We start from the raw sequence: 23350 nt of genomic DNA, 5'->3' as shown, positions 1-23350 counted from the left end.
ATACAGAATGAGATCTTATCTCAAAAAAACAGTAACAAAAAGGAGGATGACGGGGAGAGATAGCTCAGCAGGTAAGAGGCCTGGCTCTTATAGAGGACTCAAGCTAGGGTCCCAACACCATGACAGCCTGTAACTGTAGTCTCAAGGCATCTCATCTCTTTGGCCTCAATAAGCACCAAACATACATGTGGCACAAAAACTACATGCAAGCAAAACTACTCATACACATCAAAGAAAAATATGTAAATTGTAAAAAAGAAAGAAAATAACATATTTTCTTAAATCTTCCTAAAGTTATCTGTCCATTTAGAAGAACCACAAATAAGTTTTTTCAGGTTGATCAGAAGAGCACACATACATCTGGCATTAGTAAGTGGGTAACAAACACAATTCCGAGAAGCATTACAATGAATACTAACATCACAAGAAAGGAGAAACAGCTAACAGAAAACTGAAAATATAAGACAAGTCAGCAGGCCCTTCAGCATATGTGAAGAGGTCTACAACCTCAAAGTGTACTTGAGCCAGTTAGATAAGAGCAGGACTCAGTGGGAACAAAACCAGAAGATGCACATACACTGCAATAAAGACAGAGGCAGTGAGTCACTGCTGTCGCTCCATGGACAGAACAAATGGCAGGAAAACTCTCCCCATGTCCAGGGCTGTACACAATCAACTTAGAATTGAAAGGCCCATCATGTCTCTGAGAGTACTATGTATATGCTGATGTGAAAAGAAGCTGAAACTAAAATGTTTAGGAATATAAAAACAGTGTATATAGCATGGTGATACTGGTATTTTTTAAGGCTATATATGCAAAGCCAGACATGGATTGATATATCCAGGAAAAGTATTCTAGGAATTTTTAACACAGACTGTCTCTGGGAAAGAGGCCATGTAGCAAAGGCCTAAGTTTTCAGCATGTATTAGTGAATACATTCACCCATAAATACATATTACTTTAAAGATTCACAATTTAAACTAAGTTCAAATTCTAGTCTCTAACTCAATTTCTAGCTGCCTCTATCAAAGTATCTGCCATTGATGAGAAATAAATTCCTAGAGACACAAACATGTTTCTACCAAACAGTGTATCATAGCACTCTATTCCATCTTTGCTACTAACATACACAAAGAGATTCCATTTCTAACAGCAAAACTATCCTTCTTTACTGCTCATCAATATTCTTATTCCTACCTACCACGATGGCTCTCCACCTACCTAGGTAAGTGCTGCTACAGGGACTCCATTAGAAACCACTTCTTTTCTGCTCATATCTGTACACCGACTGGCTTCTGTTTGCACACACACTCTGGCCAGCCTCTCATACTCTGAACCTTGCCCAGCTACTCCAACCTGGCTTGGCAAGCATATCAATGAGCTCAGACTGGTTCTGAGGACTCTATCACCAAACATTCCACTTTCATAGAAACTGACGCTTAGCTGTGACCTATGACCCACATCATTTTAATTCTACCCCATTTTAACAGCACCTACCTTTTCTTGATTCAATAAAGACTTCTCTTTTTCTAAAGTATGGACACATATTTGAAGTTTCTGATTGTCTTCGGCAAGATTGGTATCCTATGAAAATGTTAAAGTAGTATTTTCAGATAACAGAATTTTCAATTTATAAGAAAGCAATCTGGTTACATAATTGTGCAATTCTACTCAGTATATCTTTAGTAGCATCTAAAGACTGAAATAATTCAGTTTAGAATCAGTCCATCATTTTAGACATTCTTATAGAGTATTTATTACATTAAAAAAAAAAAAAAGTAGGGCAATAGTGGCTCACGCCTATAATCCCAGCACAAGGGAGACTCCCAGGCAGGCAGATCTCTGTGAGTGGGGCCAGCCTGGTCTACAGCCTGTCCTATAGTTTTAGGATAGCCAAAGCTACATAGTAAAATCCTGTCTCAAAAAATCAAAATAAATAAATAAATAAATAAAAACAAAAAGTCAAAAACAAACCAATGTGTGTTTACAAAGTAATTTGAACTAATACACAGGGACTGGTGAGATGACTGAGCAAGTAAAGACACCTGCTGTGTAAGCCTGGCAATCTTAGTTTGATAGCAGGAACCCATGTAAAGTTGGAAAGAAAGAAAGGACTCCTAAAATTATCCTGACCTCCACATGTACACACACACACACACACACACACACACACACACACACACACAGAAACACAAACATAAAACAAAAAGCCCTTTACATTTCTTATGGAACATCTGATATAGTATCTGGTGACTGTCTACACTGTCAAATCCCACTGCAACAATGTACCTTTTCCAATTACATAGCAAACACATCAATTTCTAATGCGAAAAATTGCTATTAATAAATAAGCACAAGGTTACTAAAGTTCCTGGGATAAATTTACATGAATTTGTGAGAGAACAAAAGAGAAACAAACACAACAAATCAAAAATCTCTTAGTAAAACAACGCCCAGCACTTTCTCCCATAACAAGAAGTTACCTGGTTTAAGCTACTTAGTCTCATTATTTCATTTTCAGCATCTGTAAAAACAATGAGTGAACCTAACATTACTTACAGAATATTTGAATAATTGCCTTCCACATTAAACTCATAGATGCAGTAAACGAAGTACATTTATAGACATAACTAGCAAGCAGGTTGACAGTTTAAAATAAAAAACACTTCTACCATTTTCTATTTCTAGTATGACTTTAACAAGTAAGTTATAAGCTTAAATCCATGCAAAAATCCAATTCTTTAAGAAAGTGTAAGAATTATCACTGTGCTCTGGATGAGGCATTAATTTACTCTACTGATAAAAATAGTATCAACTATGTTTCAAAACACAACCCATTAGTTTGAATAGTATAAGGTCTATGATTGTTACTTAAAACAAAACAAAAAACCAACCAACCAAAAAGACAACCTTGAAAAGCAATAAATAAAAATTTATACCATAACAATATAAGTATCTAATCACTTTAGATAAAGTGATTTAGTAATACATATACTATATATAGATCCATAGAGAAAAAACGTTCTGAAAGAGGAACCCAGAGACAGAACAACATGAGAGCAGCTGAAGCAATTCACTTACCACTCATTCCAAGACAACTGAGCACTTATGACAAAGCCAGTGTTAGACAAAAAGAGAGAAAACTTCACTTCTTGCTCCCTATGAGCTTATACCTCAGAATAAAACTGTGACAGAAACAACGATTACACACAGTGTGAAACAGCAAGCATGATCATTATGAGGGCAAAAAGGGCAAGCATCCAGTCTAGACCAGGTGGGAACAAAGCAAGAGGCAATGCAGGCCCTCCTCGTCTTCCTAGGTGCAGCTAAGGCCTTCACTGAGTCAATCAATGTGCTATTAGTTGGTCAAAGGAAAACTAGGGACACTGTCCAGATAATGCAGCAAATACTATGGAGAAAAAACCAAGACAATACTGGCTGAAGGAACCACAGAGTCCATTACAGCTAAAGTTACAAAGCTGGGCAATGGGAATAAACTGAGGAAGTAGATACAGACCAGAAGACCAGACATGTCATGTCCAACTAACAAAGCTCAGATTTCATCTTCAAGTTCCCATAAAGCCATAAAGTACTATAAAATTGGGGACTAACTGGCTTTGCATTTCTAAAAGTTTATTCTAGCTGCAGAATAGAAAGATAAAAAGACAGACTGGAGAAAAACAGAAACCAGAGAATAAACAGCCAATACTTTTCCTAACACTCGCTTGGGAACAGATGTTGTTCAAAAGGAAAGTCTGCAGATGTTCATAACTCACAGAGCCCACAGGACCTTCCCTACAAGGAAGATACTACTATTACCTAACCCAGCCTTCTCGTTTTTTAAAGAGTGATTTGCATGTGTGAGTGTATCTCTATGCTTGTTCACAAGCCAAGAGAGGGTGTTTTGTATTTCCTCCTCTGTCACTTTCCACCTATCTAGTAGTCTTTTGAAGCAGGGTCTCTTCCTGCATGCAGACTCATGTTTCTAAGGCCAGGCTGGTGCCAGCAATCCTCCTGTTTCCACCCCCTCAGAGCTCAGGTTATAGGCTCACACAGGATGCTCAGGTCAATATTTGGATGATGGGATCCAAAGCCTCATCCTCATACTTGTTCAGCAAGCACTTTTAACAACTGAGCCGCCTCTCCAGGCCCCAACTCTCTTGATGTTAACCATTTGTCTACTTACTTCATTAAGAGATCTGTAACAGTGAACTCAGCAAATAGGCAATTGTTTCCTGACTGAAGTAATTCCATGGTTATGGACATGGGAGAAGAGGGAAGGACTAGGAAAGTAGCTCTACTGTTAACCAAACTCAAGGGGCTCACTCAATATGGTAAGAAAATAGACTTATAAATGAGCAGAGTAACTTGGAAGTCCAGATCCCTCACTGAACTGCCTTCCCTTTGCCCAGGTGGCCGCTCCCAGTGCTGAAGCACCTAAGAAACCCTGGTCCTCGGGTATGCAATCCTGAGTATCACTCACATAGGAAGAAATCATGGAACTAAAAACTACAGAACATGGATGACTCCTAGAACTCTGCTTCCCAAAGGTTAGGGAAGGAATGCAAGGAAGGGAGAGGAGAAAATAATCTTACTTTAAATTTAATTTTAGGTTGAAAATCCATGTTGTATATAGATTTGGCCATTCAGGCCAGGAGGCCATGATTGACCGGCATGTAGGATACAGATATGGGTGTTTATAAGCACAGAGAACTGGACACTTTCAGAGCAGGAATGAATGAGTTCACACAGAGCTTATACTAAAGGGGACAAAATGCACAATAAAATGCATGTTTTCAGCCGAGGAGCTCCCTCCCACTATTCTGCTACGGATGAATACTGGTGCTGTGTCTATTTCCTTTAATACTCATCTTTCTGTACCAGTATTTAACGTACTAAGAATCAGCTGGAGCTGGGAGAACAAAAGACTATCTATGGCTCCTATCACTCAAGCCTTTGCTTCTATTACAGATCACTTCAAAGTGTAACAATGAATTGTTTCTGATGCAGTGTTACATTCCGTAATGAGAGAGTCTGGGCTCTGATTAGTTACAGACAGTATTCAGTTCTGTCTACATTAAAGAAACAGACTAACACCTATGAATAACAATTGCTATACCCATAAACTCTTCTCTGAAATCTACCTGGCTTTCTAAATCACTAACTTCTATATAAACACCTAAGAGAATAAGGAAGAGAGGCCTAAAGACATACTCTTAATCCTTACCCCTTATAGAAGACAAGTATTTGGTGCTGAATCCAAACCCCACAATTCTTCTCAAATTACTTAATAATTTACATAAACTTAATTTCCATAAAAGTGCAATTATTCAAGTGCTTGTCTATAAAAAGACCTAGTGTGCCAGAAACACTAATGAAAGTTTCAAACATTTTGTACCAGTCAAAGCTTGCTGTAATCTCAAGACCTCTGCAACTGAGGAGCTCTGTGGGAGGACCTTCTCCTCAGTCCCAGCATCACTCTGCTGGGGTTCACTGTGTTCCTGCTTTAAGCGCTCACACTGCTCAGTCATCTGTCTCTTTTCCACTTCCAGCCGCTCCTGTTCTTTTTGCCAGACTTCCCGGTCATGTTCTGCAGAAGACAATCTTTTATGTATCTCTTTTATTTTATTCTCAAGGTCTTCAATTTTTTTGGTAGATTCTACTTTTTCCATCTGTAAGATCTGAATAGTATTTTGCATCTCATACACTTCAGAGTGATCAGTTACCGTAACTCCTGAGCCACCTAAAACATTAAAAAAACAAGAGGAATCAAATATCAAGTTCCAAAAAAATAAATTGCTTGCTATATACAATATAGACTTAAGAGAGTTTAGAACTTGGACTACTCAAAAAGTTAAATTATTGTAATTTTAAATAAATAAAAAGTCAAATACTTCATTTGAACTAAAAAAAGTCTATATATTTAAGTTTAAAATGGTGAAAATCTCTCTCCCTCCCTCTCTTTTTTTTTTTTTTTTTTTTTTTTGGCTGTAGTGTCATCAACAAACAATGCAAAGCAATCCATGAATTGTAACTTATTTTATAAGTGCTGAGGACTTTTCATGTCTACAGACCCAGAAAGCCATGGTATCACTGCAAACTCAGCAATGAATAGAATGAGTCACTTCTTATTCCATGGAACTTGGCCTAAGTTGACAAAAGTATTCTGATCTACAAATTGTCTAAGGTTTATCATTTAAGAATGTCATCTAAACTGTGACATTAGTAAACTCATAACCTTGCTGTAACAGATTTTCCAATTCTTCAATTCGGTCTTCATAGTCACGTAACTCCTCTCGATGCCGACGACTTATCTCTGTTAGTTTCTGTTGATGAGCATTCTGCAATACTGACATTTCATGCTGATGGTCATCAATTTCCTGACTTCTGTTCTGTTTAAGTTCCTTAAAAAACAGGGACAAATTTAAGAATGTACATGATCAATAAATAATCCAAAAAAGTGTTTTATTTCATTGTGTTTAAAAGTTCGTATTACTAAAAATGACTATCTGAACATATTAAAGCTGGAAAGCATTCAACCACAGTCCCCAAATTAGGACAATTCTAATGGGTCTATGCTTCCTTAGAGTTTAAAAAGGTGTCCTATTTTTAATGGGGAAACATCAAGAACACAATAGAACAAAACATAGGTAAAAGACTCCCTCATACTTGTGACCAAGAACACCTCTTTTTCTTTAGGAAATATTCCCTCAATACTAGAGCCAAGACCCTGCCTTTGTTTCACTGTTGTTTTGAGTCAAGCTCTGGTTGGTCATGAACTCAGTACACAGTCCAGGCTTTCCTTGAGGTGGTGATGCTCCTCCTGTCACGGCCTCCCTAGGGCCTGGATTACAGGTGCATAGAGTCACACCCAGCTTTCCGTCCAACCTTAGATCTTGAAAGAGTGGGGTCACTGCAAACATCTGGGAATGAGCACAGCTAGTCGTGTTCTTATTCTTTGGAATACAGTCCATACTTCCAGCAGAGCCCTGATGTTGGAGTGCTACACGTATCGTTTATTTGTGTCATCTAAACGGTGAGACTAACCACCTTGCTCCAACAGACTCATCACTCATCCATACAGGTTTTCCTTCTGCTCCTATTCTCTTGCTCAACTGTCTTTCTGTAGTTTGTCTCACAAAGTGCCGAGAGCAATGCCTCCACACATCCTGATAAACATCTCTCCAGATCTACATTTCTAACTTAGCATTAAGCCAAAACTAAAAGTTCTATACCTGACTATAATTATAATAATAATTATTATTACTATAATTATTATATTATCATTGCCATGATAAATATATGTAATCAAGACTTTTCTCATAAAAGAAATCTGACCAAAAAAAAAAAAAACCAGTAAAATTCTATCACTAAGGTAAAATAGTTACAGTAATAGTTAGCATTCTATAAGCTCAAACCTTTAAAATGTCATCAAACTGGAAATATGAAAGACACACAGATTTAGGATTACTAAGAAAATATTTAAAAGCAAAAGTTCTTGGATGTATCTTATTATAAAGAATAAAAGTTGAAAACTAGAACAGTTGAGTATCACCATCTGCATAGTGAATTTATAACTAAGAGTCCTAATTTGGCTTATATCTTTACAATCTACAGATATTAGACGCACAGCAGATATCAACAATCAACAGTTTGATTTACCTTAATAATATTTTGTAGTTTGCAGATTTCAGTTTGATCAGAACTTTGTGCTCCCTGCACCTTAGTTTAGAAAGAAAAAAAAAAATAATTACACTGATTTTCTTTTGTTTAAAAAAACAACAACAAAAAACATGGTACTGGAGAGATGTCTCAGAGGTTAAGAGCACAGTCTGTTTGTCCAGAGGTCCTGAGTTCAATTCCCGGCAACCACATAACCATCTATACTGAGATCTAGTGCCCTTTTCTGGCCTGCAGGAATACATACAGGCCAAACACTATATACATAATAAATAAATGAATCTTTTAAAAAAAAACACAATCACAAACTAACTTTATTAAAAGTTTATTATCTGAAAAACAAGAGCATTTCCCAGATATAGTCTGATTAAGAACTCCATACACTCTTCAAAGTCTTTAGTTTATTATTACACAATAAATAAAAGACGCCAGTCAAGAGCTGGCGTCTTTTATAATTTTACATCATTAAGCACAATAATAGATCTAAAAAATAAAGTTAAGATGAAAAAATATTTCACTAGATAACCAAAATATAAATACGAGAATAAATGAGTAGCTTTCTGAGATGATAGAAAGTTCCCCAATACCAATGCCACCAAAAGTCTTTTTAAAATGAACTTATGCCAGGCATAGTGGCACATGCCTTTAATCCCAGAACTTGGGAGGCAGAGGCAGGTGTATCTCTGTGAGTTCAAGGCCCTCCTGATCTACATAGTGAGTCCCAGAACAGGGAGAGCTATATAGTGACACCCTGTTTCAAGAAAGCAGTAACTAGATCCATATGATTTTATATAGGGCTAAGGGTGTAGTTCCGTGAGTAGTAGGGTGACTGTGTAGAATTTAGGTGTCCCTGATTATAAGCCCAGCAATGCATAAAACCTGTAATGTTAGCACTTGGGGACAGGAGGATTAGAAGTTTAAGTTCAATCTTGACTACACAGGAAGTTTGAGAACAGCCTGGGAGATATGAGATCCTGTCTCAAAACAAAATAAAGACAAAATAATTTTATCCATAAGATCTCTACCTTAGTACAGAATAATCTTTGGTTTGACCAAAACAAGTTTTCAATTCCTTTCAAAGTTGTATATTGTCAGGGCTGGAGAGATGGCTTAGTGCTTATGAATGTGCTCTTCCAGGGCTTTCATCCAATTCTCAGCATCCATGTCAGGCAGCTCACAACTACCTATAAACTCAAGCTCCAGGGGATCTGAAGTTTCTGGCCTTCATATATACTGTACTCGCATGTGCAAATCTATACACACACACACAAAACACACAAACACACATACACAGCCTGCCTACCTATACACACACAAAATTAAATTTTCTAAATTTGTATATTGTTCATTATCTTTAAATTTTTAATTGATACCTAGTAGTTTTACATATTTGTAAGGTACACTGTGATATTTCAATTTATGTACATACTACGTAATGTTCAAAGCCAGGTAGTTAGAATCATCACAAATGTTTATTGTAGTGACAGTATCCAAAATCCTCTCTTGAGATATTTTGAAATATACAGTAGTACTATGATCCATAGTCATCCTAATAGACAACACCAGAACTCATTTCTCTCATGTATAGATTATTTTGTATTTGAACATTTATCCATCACCCTTCTCCACTACTCCATTCATTTATCTTTACTAACATTTATTATATGACATGTTACTGAACCAAAGCTGCTCTAAGACTGAAAGAAAAAACATATAATGGCAAGACTCCAACTCTCCAGTCCAAAGACGACTATGTGTGTATACACCGACAACTGCAGTTAGGCAAAGGGGCTAAGAAAGGAAGATGGCAAGTTCACGCTAGCCTGGACAACATAAGAAATTGGGGTGGGGGCAGCACAGAAAATGAGTGAATCTCAAGATAAGACTTAGTGTCATAGCCAGGCAGTGGTGGCGCACGCCTATAATCCCAGCACGTGGGAGGCAGAGGCAGGCAGATTTCTGAGTTTGAGGCCAGCCTGGACTACAGAGTGAGTTCCAGGACAGCCAGGGCTACACAGAGAAACCCTGTCTCGAAAAAACAACGACAACAAAAAAGACTTAGTGTCAGAACACACTTGTCTTGCTTGCAGTGACCCTCATACCAACCCTCAAAGTGTGTGTGTGTAAATTAATCCCTGACAATGGGAATAGCATTTCTAGCAATAACTTAGATTCCTCACCTATAATACAAAGATAGTAGTGTTTCATATAATAATATGTTTAAAATTTTTATAAAGTTTAATACAAACAATAAATTCTTGTCTTAAGCAGAAAACAAGCCTTGCTGAAGGTTGCAATCATGTCCTTGCCACCTTTATGTTCCAGTATTTATCTGCCACATACTAAACATTGAGATATGCCAAACACATTTTTAAAAACAGAGCCTCCTCTTCTCTATTAAATACTAACCTAACCAATGTTCCTTTTGTCTGCTTGGTTTGCTTGTTTTGTTTTATTTTTCTTTAAAGACAAGATCTTAGTAAACTCCCAATTCTGCTGCCCCCCAAACCCTTGCTGCCATGTAAGCTGACCTAACCTCATTTCCCAGGACTCCCCAGTGAAGGAGAGAGCTGACTCCTACTAGTTGTTCTCTGAAGTTAACATATGCGTGTGTGCATGTGACCCCTTCTTACCCCACATACATAAAGGAACAAATAAAATTTTAAAAATTAAGATAAGATTCTCAGGTTATCATAATTGCCTGGCATGTCTTTGAAGTTCCTAAGACCCTAAAACACATACTAAATTGAAGTCTACTTGCACACAGGAAATCCATGCCATTATCAATGCTTCAGGTTATTCTCTATATATAAAGTTTAAAAACACTGGCTTCAGAAAGAAAAGATGGACAAACAGACTGTCCTAGCTAAGGTCATATTATAGAAGTCCAACATGTTGTAAGCAAGCAAATAATTTTAACTTTATTTTCCTTTCCATAATTTGATGACATTCACAAGAAGACATAAATGTTGTTTTTTTTTACTATATCAAATATATTTATATGCTATATTTTCCCCTCATATCAAGGAAGCTAAATCCAAATGTCTATTGTCTACTGACAACTTCCATAAATACATAAAATCATGACATAGCTGGGTATGGCAGCACATACTTTGTTCTTAGACTATGGAGGTAGAGGCAAGTGGATCTATATGATGAGTTCAAGACTGGCTTGGCTTACAAAGTGAATTCCAGGCCAGCCAAGGCCACACAGTGATAGCCTGCTTCAAAAGGAAGGGGGGAAACAAACAAACAAACAAACAAACTACAACAACAAAAACCCAGCTTGGTATACAGAAAAAAAAGGTTCGTTGGGAGAAAGTTTACAGTTCAAACTATCAAGTACTTAATTTCTAGTACATGAGAAACAACATACAACTTAACATGTATTTTTAAAGATGTAGTTATTTTTATTTTATGTGTATGGGTGTAGTGCCTGCATATCTGTGCACCATATGGATGTAGTACCCATGGAGGTCAGAGGATCCGATCCTCCTAGAATTAGTTACAGTAGTGATCTGCCATGCAGGTGCCAGGAATCAAAACTGGGTCCCCTGGAAAGAAGAACAACTAGTGTTCTTAACCACTGAGCCATCTCTTTAGCACCAGTATAATAATATATTTTTAATACTAATAATCAAATTTCATTTTACATGCCATTAGAACTTATAAAACATCAGACAAAATCCTACCACTTTCAAAATACAGCACCTTAAAGTTCCATGCTTCCATCAGGGAAACCAGACACTTCAAGACTTGGCTCAATTTCATTTTATCTTATGAGTCTGGGTTCATAACTTTTTTTAAGTGGATCAACCAATCTATCTATCTATCTATCTATCTATCTATCTATCTATCTACCTACCTACCTACCTACCTATGCATCTATCATCTATCTATCTAATTATCTATCTAAATTTTTTTTTCACATATCATCCAAAAGAGAAAACTAAGGTTGAAAAAGAAAGGTGACTTGACCAAATCACTTAGAAAGCTGACTGTTACATTAGAAAACAAATATAGTTTCTCTATTTTTCTAATCAAGAATTATTTTTAGTACCAGATGCTCTCCCTAAATAATACCAGCATTTTCACTAATTCATAGTTTTCACAAATTCATCCAAATTTAACCAACCTGAGCAATATGTTTCCAATGTCCAAGTTCAGATTCAAGTCTTGAAACTTCATTTGATAATCTGTTTATTTCTTGTTGTGATGAGATCACATCTCCAAAGTCCATGTCATCTTCATGGAAGGGTGACACACGATGACTGATCCCATAGCTGAACGAAGATGATGCATTGGCTGCTGGTGCACTGCCAGATCCTGAGTGGACTGACTGAGCAGCTGCCTGCAGTCTGAGCAGTTCATCCTGGAGTGCAATCTGTCTTGCTTTAAGGTGGCTGATTTCTTCCTATGGGATTTATAATCCATGTTTTAGAGAAAGTATTTTTAAAATCCTTACTGGCCTTTTTATAGATCCCAATGTTGAAAGGCATAATGATGACCTAACAACAGTACTCAATTAAGTGAACTCAGATCTTCCATAATACCTGAACCGTAAGATGTTAGTTGAAAAGCAAACACAATGCCCATACAGTGTAGATAATGTACCAAGTAGCATGAAGATTAGGAATTCACTCACTTGTTAACTGAGCAATGAATTTCTCAGTGGAAGTCAGTTTACTATCTTCATAACCTGAGTTCTCAGAACTCTGTTTATGATCATCAGACATGAAATAAAACAGAAGCTGTGTGACTTACACATTCAAAGCTTTCTTGGAACTACCCTGCTAGGAAAGTCATAGGTAAATCAGGTCATTTAGAGCATGGCTGGGTTTAGGCTGAAAACTGCCATGAGTCAGCAGTTACTTTGCACTGGTCTATACAATATGACTGAAAAGAATGCTCCGATTTATTAATCCAGTCTTTTTAGATAAGATAACACAGTCAGCTTATGGTTATTAGCTCATTAATCTTAGAAAGAAATATGCATTAAAACGGGCCCTGGCTTTAACACTGACCAAGAGGGGGCCAATAAAACTCTGACCCTATTTAAAGAGATAACACTATAAAAATTCTGGCTGCAAACCCAGGACTTTGGAAAACTGAGGCAGGAGAAAGCTCAAAAATTAAAGGCTATCCTCAGCTATATAACATTTGAGGCTAGACTAGGCTATGTGAAATCCTGCCTTAAAAATAATTTTAAGAAGAGGGCTAGAAATATAGCTTAGTTGTAAAGTACTTGAACATCTATGTGCGAGGTCCTGGGTTCAAACCTTGTACTGCAAAAAAAATTGCATATAACCTTCATTTGAACTTATATCTCTACTTTTTGTATTTGTTTTATTCTTACAATAATTTATTTTATATAAAATTATCAATTATCAATTGTTAATTATCAATTATCCAATTAAGATAGAAAACTTAAGCTCTAAGTGTTTATTATTCTCTTAAATGTAGCATACTTTTACTCTGCTTTAACATATCACTAAGAGAACTAGAAACCAGTTCATCTAAGTTTTTGTTTTTAGTTTTGTTTTATGGTGCTGGGAACTGAACACAGGGCCTCCCACATAAGCACTCTTCTGCAACTACTGAGCTACAGTTCCATCCCTCATTGAAATTTTAAAAACCCAAATACGACTATAGTATAAATGAAAAGTTAGCCACCAAGCTATAGAGTACCCAAAATGATCTGGATAATAAAATGAGAAATGGCTCAACTTAATGTAAGTATTCATTGCACTCTACTTAAGTATTAAACGTAAAAGAAGATTTAACAACAGGATTCAGAGTAACATGGTTTAAATTATATAGTATCTATTTATTATCTATTATTAAGACTACACAGAAAAGATAAAACAATGCCAAAACAACCATTTTAATCAAAGTAAAAGAAAACAGAAACACAAAAAAGTTCAACTGTAAAACATTTAATATAGATTTATGTGAAAAATCACGTACAAGCCAATACAAAAAATATTAACATGTATAGTAAAAATGTATTTTTACAAAGGAAAATGTTTTGTTAATGATCACACTGACTTAAAACCAACTTAAAAAATAGCTAGCATATGCAAGGTCCTGGGTTCAACCTCCAGCACTGCAAAACAATTTAATTTAATTTAATTTAAACTAAATAAATGTTTTTAAAACCTAAGAAAATATATATTAAATTATATTTCATAAATATCAGAACTTATAAGCATCAGATCATTAAAATGTTGAGACTCTTAGAAACTAGAATTTAATCTTTACAAAAGTCAGTTTATAAAAATAAAATTAACAGGAATGTTGCCCCAATCTTAATAAATTTACTATTTTAATACTTTCATCAATCTGAAAAAAAAAAAAAACCCATGAAATAACAAGAATCAGCTCTTGCCTCTTTCTGCTGTAACTGACTTCGGTAACTTGAAGATTGCTGCTTTATTTGAAGTTCTGATGCTTCATGCTTTTCCTCTAGATCAGTGTAAAGCTTTTTAAGTCTTTCATTCTAGAAGCAAAGAGAAAAGTATTTTTAACAAAAATATTTCAAGTCACGCATGTTAGCAATCATTACACACATGAATCATAAAAATATTCCACAAAAATAATGTAAAATATCAAAAGTCTCAGACAGAATTCTGGCTTTTAATATACATCTTTAAATTAAAATGCTAATTCTAGCCCTGTTTTCTCTTCAACAAACTCACAAGCTGGCAAAGTTCCCAAAAGTATCTATTGGTTTTTAAGAAACAGGGGAAAGCAGAGGTAAGTCTACAGAGGTGACGGTAGAGTCCAGATTTGGTTCCCAATGCAAAGAACAGTAAACACTAGTTGGCTTTGTTGTTGTTTTGTTCTTTTCCTATCAAGCCCTGTAAAACTTGTGTTTATGAAACAGAATTTAAAGACTTTTACACAGATGTTTTAATCTCCCATACACTTTAGGTAAAACCTTTGTTTACACACAAAGGCCCTGCTATGAATTAAGTGGCTTTCTTTGATTTCCTTTGAGCCCAATTTTGAAAGGCTGAGATCAGACTCTTAGGTATATGCAAGCAAAATATTTACCTGTACACATAAAAATTGGGGTTTACTGTATTTATAACATATTAAAACTTCTAATAGGAATATGAGAATAATTGAGTAGCTTTCTAAGATGATAGAAAGTTTACTAATGCCACTAAAAGCCTTTTTAAAATGATTTTATGCCAGGCATAATGGCACACACCTTTAATTCCAGCACCAGGAAGCAGAGGCAGGTGTATCTCTGTGTGTTCAAGGTCAGCCTAGTCAGTGTATAGCCAGCCTGTGCAAGAACAGCTAGGGCTACAAAGAGACCCTGTCTCAAAAACAAAACAAACAAACAAAACACAAGTTCTTCATTATCAATTTATTCACACTTCTGAAAAATGATTATATAAAAAGACCAAGAGAGTCTACTAGATATAAATAATAAGTGTAATATAACTATTTTTGGCAAAAAGAGGAAAAGGTAAGTTAGCTAGGTGAATTCGTATCATTTGCAATTAGACTCCTAACTAGGGCTCATACAATAGGCTAGCCAGTGCCACATAGCAAGGCCCTGTCTCTAAAACACAGGGCTAGGGAGGTGGGTCGATAGGTAAAATGACTGCTGCATGGTGTGAGAGCCAAAGCTCAGATCACCAGAACACATACAAAGCCAGGCTTGGCCATAATCCCACTGTCCCTATTTTTAGATCCAAGGTGGATTTAGGAGAATCCCTGGGAGCCTATGTGCCAGGCAGCCTGGCACATGAAGAAGCAAACCCTGAGACCCTGTCTCAAACAAGATGGAAAACAAAAAATGATAACTGAGGTTGGCCTCAGACCTCCATACATGTGGCGCGCGCGCACACACACACACACACACACACACACACACACACACACACCTGACACAAATATACAAAACAAGGAAAAAATAGAAAGAACCATAAGGAATTGGGTAAACCAGGCATCGGAAAATCGAACACCCTGGAAACACATCGCCTTTTGCCTAGACTAAAACTTGCTACCATCACCTTATTCTTGTACATCAGTGAGTCTTGAGCACAAAGTGACAGAAGGTGCTAGAGTGAGACTAGAGCACAAGCCTGGTGCAGGCATATGTAGGCATATACATGTGCATATGTGGCTAGAACTTCCGTTACAGCACCTCAGTAGAGCCCTTGTCTTCCGCTGGTATTTGAGTAGCATCAAATGAGGAAGAGGCTTACAGGGGGTGAATGTGTCTCCCCCAAATAAATATTTCTAAGCTTTAAAACCATACTTGCTAGAAATGATACAACCATAAAAAACATTAAGGGACTGAGATCCACAGAAGGACATATGGGTTCTATTTCCTTTCTCAGATTCAGTATACAGCAGACATTATTCAAGTAGGTTAATCAATCTTACTTTCCCCCAAAATATACACTGGCAAGTTACAGTAGCATGCACACACTCTAACTTTGCTGGGTGGGTCTGTACTACTGAGGGCCTATACTACTCAATGATTTTCTAGCTCATTCTCACTAAGATTGCATGTATCAGTACCACACCTGTGTTCCTTATCAAGTGCCTATGCTAAGGTCTCTAAGTGCCACCACAATGCTATCTTCTTCTCTAGGCTCAGTGCTAATGTCCTCTCTTACAAGTCCCTTCTCTATTTTAAAATTCCACAATCTCACCTTGATATTATAGACCAAAGTTCAGCAAGGCTTGATAGGAAATACTGTCTTAGCATCTAGAGTCAGTGTTTTCTTTTTATAGGCTCAGAATTGAGAAAATCATGCTTACCACAGTCCTCTAAGAACATCACTCGCTACAACACTAAGTGTTCTCTTACTGTTCTTATCCCAAGGCTAAATTGTTGAGCTCCGATAGTCCTTTATAATAGTTCCCACTCTGAGATCCTTTTAATTTCTTTAGGGCTTTCCTCTGCACTTTTCCAAGCTTTTCTCTTCCCTATTAAGTATAATATAATGTCCAGAATTAGTGACAACTACACATTGACTCATAAGGAACAAAACAGTAAAATTAGCTTATTATTCCTATATTCTTAACTTCTTTGCTCCAAATATTATATTATTATTCTAATGTTAGGAAATTTAAAACTCTAGATTACACAGAATTCTATGTTTCATATTACATTTAAATGTACCTCTAGCTAAGTATAATGGTTCAGGTCTTGTGGTAGTTTGAATAAGGATATCCCCCATAGGCTCATATATTTGAAAGCTTAGTCATCACAGAATGGCACTATTTGAAAAAGATTAGGAGATGTGGCCTCGTTGGAGGAAGTGTGTCACTGGGGGTGGGCTTTGAGATTTCAAAAACCCATGCCAGGTCCTGTTTCTCTTTCTGCCTGTAGATCAGGATACAGCTCTCAACTTCTTTTCCAGTACCATGCCTACTGCCATGCTCCCCTCATGATGATAATGGACTAACCCTCTGAAACTATAAGCAAACCCCCAATTAAATGCTTTCTTTCATAAGAGTTACCTTGGCCATGCAATAGCCATAGCAATAAAACAGTGACTAAAACAAACCTGTTATCCCAGAACTCAGGAGGCTAAGGCAAGAGGATCACCTGTTCAAGGCCAGGCTGAGCTACATGGGAAACCTTAGCTCAAAAGCAAAGCCAAACAAAACAGGTAATAAATACAAGCAAATAAATGTACTTCAGTGTAACACATGTCCAGGCGATATTAATGATACATTTTTAACAGGACTATTTCTACATCTGGCAGTTTTCCCATTTCCAACAGCTAGAAGTGAAATGAGACTACAGAAGAACCGACTGTGGCAACCACACACACATTCCTCACTTGGTGGGGTTGTAAGACAGGATCAAAATGAAACCCTGAGGAACAGGAAAGGTCGAAAGGTCAGACAGTGCATTTAAAAATACTTAAAGTTTCAATAACTTTTATGGTTTCAAAAGAGGAAACTTGAAGTTTGACAACTGTCCTTAATTGTCCTTACCTCTGATCTTAAGACTGAATGAGTAGCTTCATTTTCCTCTCTCCCGGAATTGGGCAAATCTGCTACAAAACAAACAGTATATACTGAATAGTTGATTAACACCATATGGAGTAATAAGCAGTTGTCCTGTGGTGTGGGTACTGGTACTAGAAGACTGACTCCTAGGCCTTGCCTCTGTTAGTCAAGTGCCCCCCTGCTGAGCTCTCTCCCCCAACCCTAAAGAGGCATCTTAAGGGAATCAGAGTTCACTGAGTTTAAACAGAATGCTAGGCTGAACAGAGCTTATTCGGAAGACACGTCATTCCTCCCTTACCAGGACGTCCTTCCCACTGCTGATGCTCACTACAGTACCATAAGTGCCCCATCTTCCTTTCGCCTGCTCCTCACAAGTCTCGGTTTACCTGTGACACTCTTCATAGACTTCTCCTTTAGCTTATGTTGTAACTTGAGATGAGACTTACTCAACTGGAGTTTACACTTTCCTCTCACCTTCTAATCCCAAACTACCGAATAATTAATGACCTAAAATTAAAACCAAAAATACTCTGAGAATATTTAAAGTAACACAAACACAACTTATTAAAAACAGGGATGAGGGGCCAGAAAGTTGTCTGTGAGTAAAGGTCTTGTTACCAAGCCTGACTCCTTATGCCAATCCCTAAAATCTACATAAAAAGCCAGATAAGGTACCTAAAATCTGTCATCCCAGCACTTCTGTGTCATGACTGGGGGCGAGGGACACTGATAGAAGCTCACTTATACAGTGCAGAGAACTGACTCCTGAAAAGTTGTCCTCCAAGCTCCATGTACACCAGTACTCCATCTTGTGAACACTGGCTCTCTTGCTCTCTCGTTCATGCTCTCTTTCTCTTTCTCTCTCTCTTCCTCCTTCCTTGTCTTTCCCTTCCTCTCCTCTCTCTGTATGTCTCTCACTTATGCTCATGCACACATACACAATAAAGAAACCTTTTAAAAAATGATGAACTCATTCTGACTTCGTTTTCATTTAAAGTAGTCAAAAGACTCAAAGACACAGCTCAGATGGTACAATATCCACCTGGATTGTGCAAAGCCCTAACTTAATCCCCACAACCAAAGAATGAGTAAATGAATGAGTAGTCAAAGCCATCTGGGGTACAGGGGAGGTACATACTTATAATCCCAACACTTTAAGAGACTGAAGTAGGAGGATCTGAGATGAAAGCCAACCCGAACTATAGAGTAAACACTTGTCTCAAATAAGTAAGTGGATAACAATTAAAAAATAAGTAAGTTAGTAAATATAGTGAGGGTGCACCAATGCCAAAATGGCACCACTAATCTTGCTAGAAATTATCATCTACATATTTACATTTTTCCTTTGTGTACTGGTATTTTTCCATTTCTGCATCTGGACATTATAAAAAGAGAAGAGGAGATAGAGCTACATAGTCCTGACTTGACTAGTAAACCAAAGGCCCAAGCTAGAGAGATGGCTCAAAAATTAAGACCACTAGCTGGTCCTCCAGAGGACCTGAGCACCCATATCAGGCAACTCACAATCACACAGAATTTCAATTCCAGGTGTCCAATACCCTCTTCTGACCTCCAGTGGTATTAGCACATACATACACATACAAACCATCCAAGTCTACACAGACAAAACAATGAACAAACAAAAAAGAATGGTCTCCATGGTTCACATATTTGAATGCTTAGTCAACAGGTAGTGGAACTATCTGGGAAGGATTAGGGGGTGTGGCTTTGTTGGAAAAGGTATGGTACTCTAGGCAAGCTTGTAGGTTTCAAAAGCCCATTTCCAGTTAGCTCTCCTTCCTTCTACCTGGTGCTTGTGGGCCAGATATAAGCCCCCACCTACTGCTCCAGCAGCACACCTGACTGCCTGTTGCCAAGCTCCCTGCCCCGATGTTCATAGACTCTAACCATCTGGAACTACGAGCTCCCAATTAAATACTTTCTTTTATAAGTTGCCTTGGCCATAGGATTTTGTTATAGCAACAGAAAGTAACTAAGACATCCCTCCGCATATATCACAGGGAAAAAGTCAAATTATCACTCAATATTATCAAGGATAAAGTTGTTAGAATACAGAACATTAGCAACCAACTCACCTCATGTGGGGTCAGAACACTTTCACAAAGTCTCTGACACATGATCAGGGTTATACAGAAAAACTATTTTCCAGGCAAAGGAGGGTAAAGGAGGAAGTAAAGACTTTCCATGGAGAAGCTTGGAGTGGTGGAAACCTAGCAGAGTTCTGTGTGACAGAAGCTTTGGGAACAGGCTGCACTTGTACATGTACAATAGCAGGCATGGAGACTGGTATTGTACCTAGAAAAGACAGTTTGAGTCTTGAGGAAACAGGTCTTTGACCTCCCAAAGTAAGAGTTTTGGCTTTTTTCCTGTAAGTCAAAAAACTTTTAAACCAATGTATTTTTAGACTGGCAGTACAAAAGAAAATGAATGAAGAACCAGACCCAAAGAGCATAAAGCGGGGAGAGACTGAGGATCTGAGCTGAAGTAGCAGTTATAAAGAAAAAGGATAACCGTGACACAGGAGGAACAAGTTCAATGGCCAATTTGAAGTAGACAACAAGAAAGATACAAAACAAACATGACAAAGATCTCTACTTCAGGAAAATCAGCAGCTACCCAAATCACTAAAGCTGAGACTCAAGCCAGGCTTGGTGGTCTGTGCCTTCTATCCTAGCACTGCAAAGGTAGATGTAGGCAGATCTTCAAATTCTGGGCTGGCAAGGCTACAGAGTTCAAAAAGCAAAACAAACAAACCTAAAATTGATACTACATGGAGGTGAGACAGGAGAAATGCTATTGGGGGTCAACCCTGGGCTATTCTGCAAGTACCAGGACAGCCTGGGCTTCAGAGAAAACCTTGTCTCAGAAAGAGAAAAGGTGGGTTCTGTTTGTTAAAAGAGTACAGGAAGCTCTCTGGTGAGGAGAACAAAATGAACTCTATATCAGGTTATGGGTAACTACTTTCCAGTTTCAGGTCAAAGAGATACCAAATAGTTCCTATCTATAATACAGTGAGAATCTATTCTTTAATGCAGCTATTAGCCCTTCTCTGCCCTTTTAAAGTTTTTAAAGCCCTTTTAAAGTCCCATGGCCCTTTACTGGACACATGAAGGCCTTTTGTTCTCATTGTCCCAAGTTGTGACCCTTCCAGTCAACAGAAGCCCAAGCAGTAAGATGGGTTTGGGCAGTGATCCAGTTTTCCTTCTAAATATAAGGACTTTTTCTATCAAACCATTTTACTCTATTTCCAGCCAATACACACAGCTATTAAACCATGATGAAAAAAATGGGAGTTGGGAGAATAATTCAGTGGAGTGTGCTTACCATGCATGAGGCCTTGGGCTCAATCTCTAGCTAGTCTTTCCCATAGATTAAACTAGAACAGTAAGTTGTTCGTTATAAAGAAATAAGACTGTCCTAGAATGGTGGTCCACACCTGTAATACCAGCACTGGGATGCAGAGGCAGAAGACTATCAACTCTAGGTCACCCTGAGCTGCACGGCAAACCTTTATTAAAACTTTAAAAAAATACGTATTATTATTTTATGAGTATGGGTATTTTGTCTGCATCTATGTCTCTATATTATTTGGGTGTCTAGTGCACGCTGAGGCCTAAAGTTGACACCAGATTTTCTAAAAAACGAAATGAAGTTACAGACAACTGTGAGCTGCCACTGGGTGCTGAGAGTCGAACCTGGGTTCTCTGGGAGGGCAGCCAGTGCTCTTAGTGGCTGGATCTCCCCACTTCCTTGATTAAAACTTTTAAAAACCCAACCTGCTCAAAGCAATGTCTAGAAATCAGAAGAGTAATAAACCTAACCACTGATAACAATCTAATTCTAGGTCACTATTTATTAGGATAGCAAGATGACGACTTCAAAAATAAGGGAAGGAGCCTGGCTAGATGAGTGAGTAAAGGTGCTTGTCATTCAAGCAAAGTAAAAAGAATTCCATCCCCAAATTCTACCTAAAAGTGGAAAGAGAACTCCACAAAGTTGTCTTCTGACTTCCACACACTAGTGACGTGGTACAGACACCCATGCACATATACGTCATATACATACATACACAGACACACCCACACACACATCACAATATTTTTTTTTAAGTTTTAAAGTGAGTACAGGTAGGTAAGAATACTCAAAAGATAAAGTATCCCACTACTTCTGCCAAAAGTATGGGAGAAATGTGCAATCCTACACAAAAATACGTTTTCAGCCGCAAAGTGTCTTCAAGATGAGCAAAATTATAAAATAGTTGGAATAGAAAAACAGCCCTATTCCCCTAACAACGTGCTAAAGCCAGGACAGGAGTCACCAAATGTTTAATTCTGAGTAATTATTGTCACAACGTATGAAAAACAATTGTCATACTTTAGTTGTCATACTAAAGGATCAAAATGAGATCAGCCCCCAAACTCTGGGCAAAGTAAGTAAAAGGCATGGACCGCCCAAAGAAGACCCTATTCGGCATAAAGGAAGCAGTTCCACTTTACTGAGCTATCCAGCGTATTCAATGGAGGGAGGAGGACCAGAATCCTCCACCGTGGTCCTGAAGGCTGGAAAAGCGGCTGCGGAGGTAAAGGGGGGAGAGCAAAGAAAAAAAGTGTGGAGTGACTCCTTCGGGACCTGTCCGCATCTGCTGACGGACCGGACCCGGAACTAAGTGGACTTTCTTGGGGTCCCAAGCAAGCCCCACCGCCCTCGTTCCAGCTGTTACCTGGCACATCCTCCGTGCCCTCCATCAGCATATCCTTCGTGAAGTTTGAAATCTGGCCAGTGAGGGAAGCCAAGCTGCCCCCTACTTGACCCAGAGACTGGCCCAAGCCGGAGCCGAGGCCCCCGAGCCAGGACGACATCGCTGCGGGTGGACACGTCCGCTCCAAATGTCCCTGGACGCCGAAGCTGGTGCAGATCCAGACGCTGAGGACTCGCAGGACACGACACTCCCACCAACCGCCGCGTCAGAAAGCCGAGGCCCGGCCTGGCGCTTCACCAAGGGTTCGCCGCTGCGGACACCGTGGCCCCCGCGGGGCCTCTGCTCATTCCCACGGCTTCCCGCCGTGCGGCTGCACCACTTCTTGCTCAGCTTTACTGACTTTCCTCAGTTTCGTGGGCCAGCCCTGCCAACTCAACGCCGGCCGCCATGACACCGCCGGGAAAGCGGCAGGGATCATAGAGAAGCTCCGCGACGGCGTAGAAGGGCCGCTGACAGATGCGTCCCGGACGCGAAGGACGGTGGGATCGCGGAGGACCAAATATGGGCCAGCCAGACCCGTGACTTCCGTGTAACCTGCAGAACTTTAGGTGGAGACCAGAGGCAGTGGCAGCAACGGTGGCACTTTCCACCTGCGGAGCTGCTCTTTTTTTGTAAGAGGAAGCAACCCTTGACAGCCGCCTTCTAATCCTGTCTTCGGGAGCTATTGCATCGCTAGAATTCGATAGGGTCGTCCCACACCACAGGGAAGCGACCTCAATCCATCCACATTACTCTATTATCCAGCCTCTGCGGATAATAGATTATCCATGCCAGAGGGTTGGAAACGAGGTTACAAAGCTGAAAGAGCGGGTTGCAATTCAAGTATCCAGGCAGAAAACACTTGTTTTGGTGTATGTTTTCAGTTACCATGTACTTAAAGGAACATTGGGAATACCCAC

The 23350-nt window shown here is 38.6% G+C and overlaps 1 protein-coding gene across 5 annotated transcripts in view; it reads right to left on the bottom strand.

Annotated features, from left to right (window-relative positions):
* Positions 1-22857, bottom strand: part of Trip11 (thyroid hormone receptor interactor 11) — a 71095-nt gene extending 48238 nt beyond the window's left edge. For 2 of the 5 annotated variants that reach the window (XM_076921379.1, XM_076921383.1), the window contains exons 1-9: positions 22413-22857; positions 17657-17718; positions 14070-14180; positions 11817-12095; positions 7664-7723; positions 6240-6405; positions 5400-5744; positions 2485-2525; positions 1499-1585 (exon numbers count right to left, since the gene is read on the bottom strand). In XM_076921379.1, coding sequence (XP_076777494.1) covers positions 1499-1585; positions 2485-2525; positions 5400-5744; positions 6240-6405; positions 7664-7723; positions 11817-12095; positions 14070-14180; positions 17657-17718; positions 22413-22551 — 1290 coding nt within the window. In that variant the 5' untranslated portion in view covers positions 22552-22857. The remainder of the gene's footprint in view (positions 1-1498; positions 1586-2484; positions 2526-5399; positions 5745-6239; positions 6406-7663; positions 7724-11816; positions 12096-14069; positions 14181-17656; positions 17719-22412) is intronic. The other 3 variants (XM_076921380.1, XM_076921381.1, XM_076921382.1) reach the window with 3 other exon arrangements.
* Between the last annotated feature and the right edge of the window lie 493 nt (positions 22858-23350).

Source organism: Arvicanthis niloticus, chromosome 23, assembly GCF_011762505.2.
Source record: "Arvicanthis niloticus isolate mArvNil1 chromosome 23, mArvNil1.pat.X, whole genome shotgun sequence".
Classification (NCBI taxonomy): Eukaryota; Metazoa; Chordata; class Mammalia; order Rodentia; family Muridae; genus Arvicanthis; species Arvicanthis niloticus.
The sequence above is the reverse complement of the archived record's forward strand: the minus strand, read 5'-3'. Positions and strand labels throughout refer to the sequence as shown.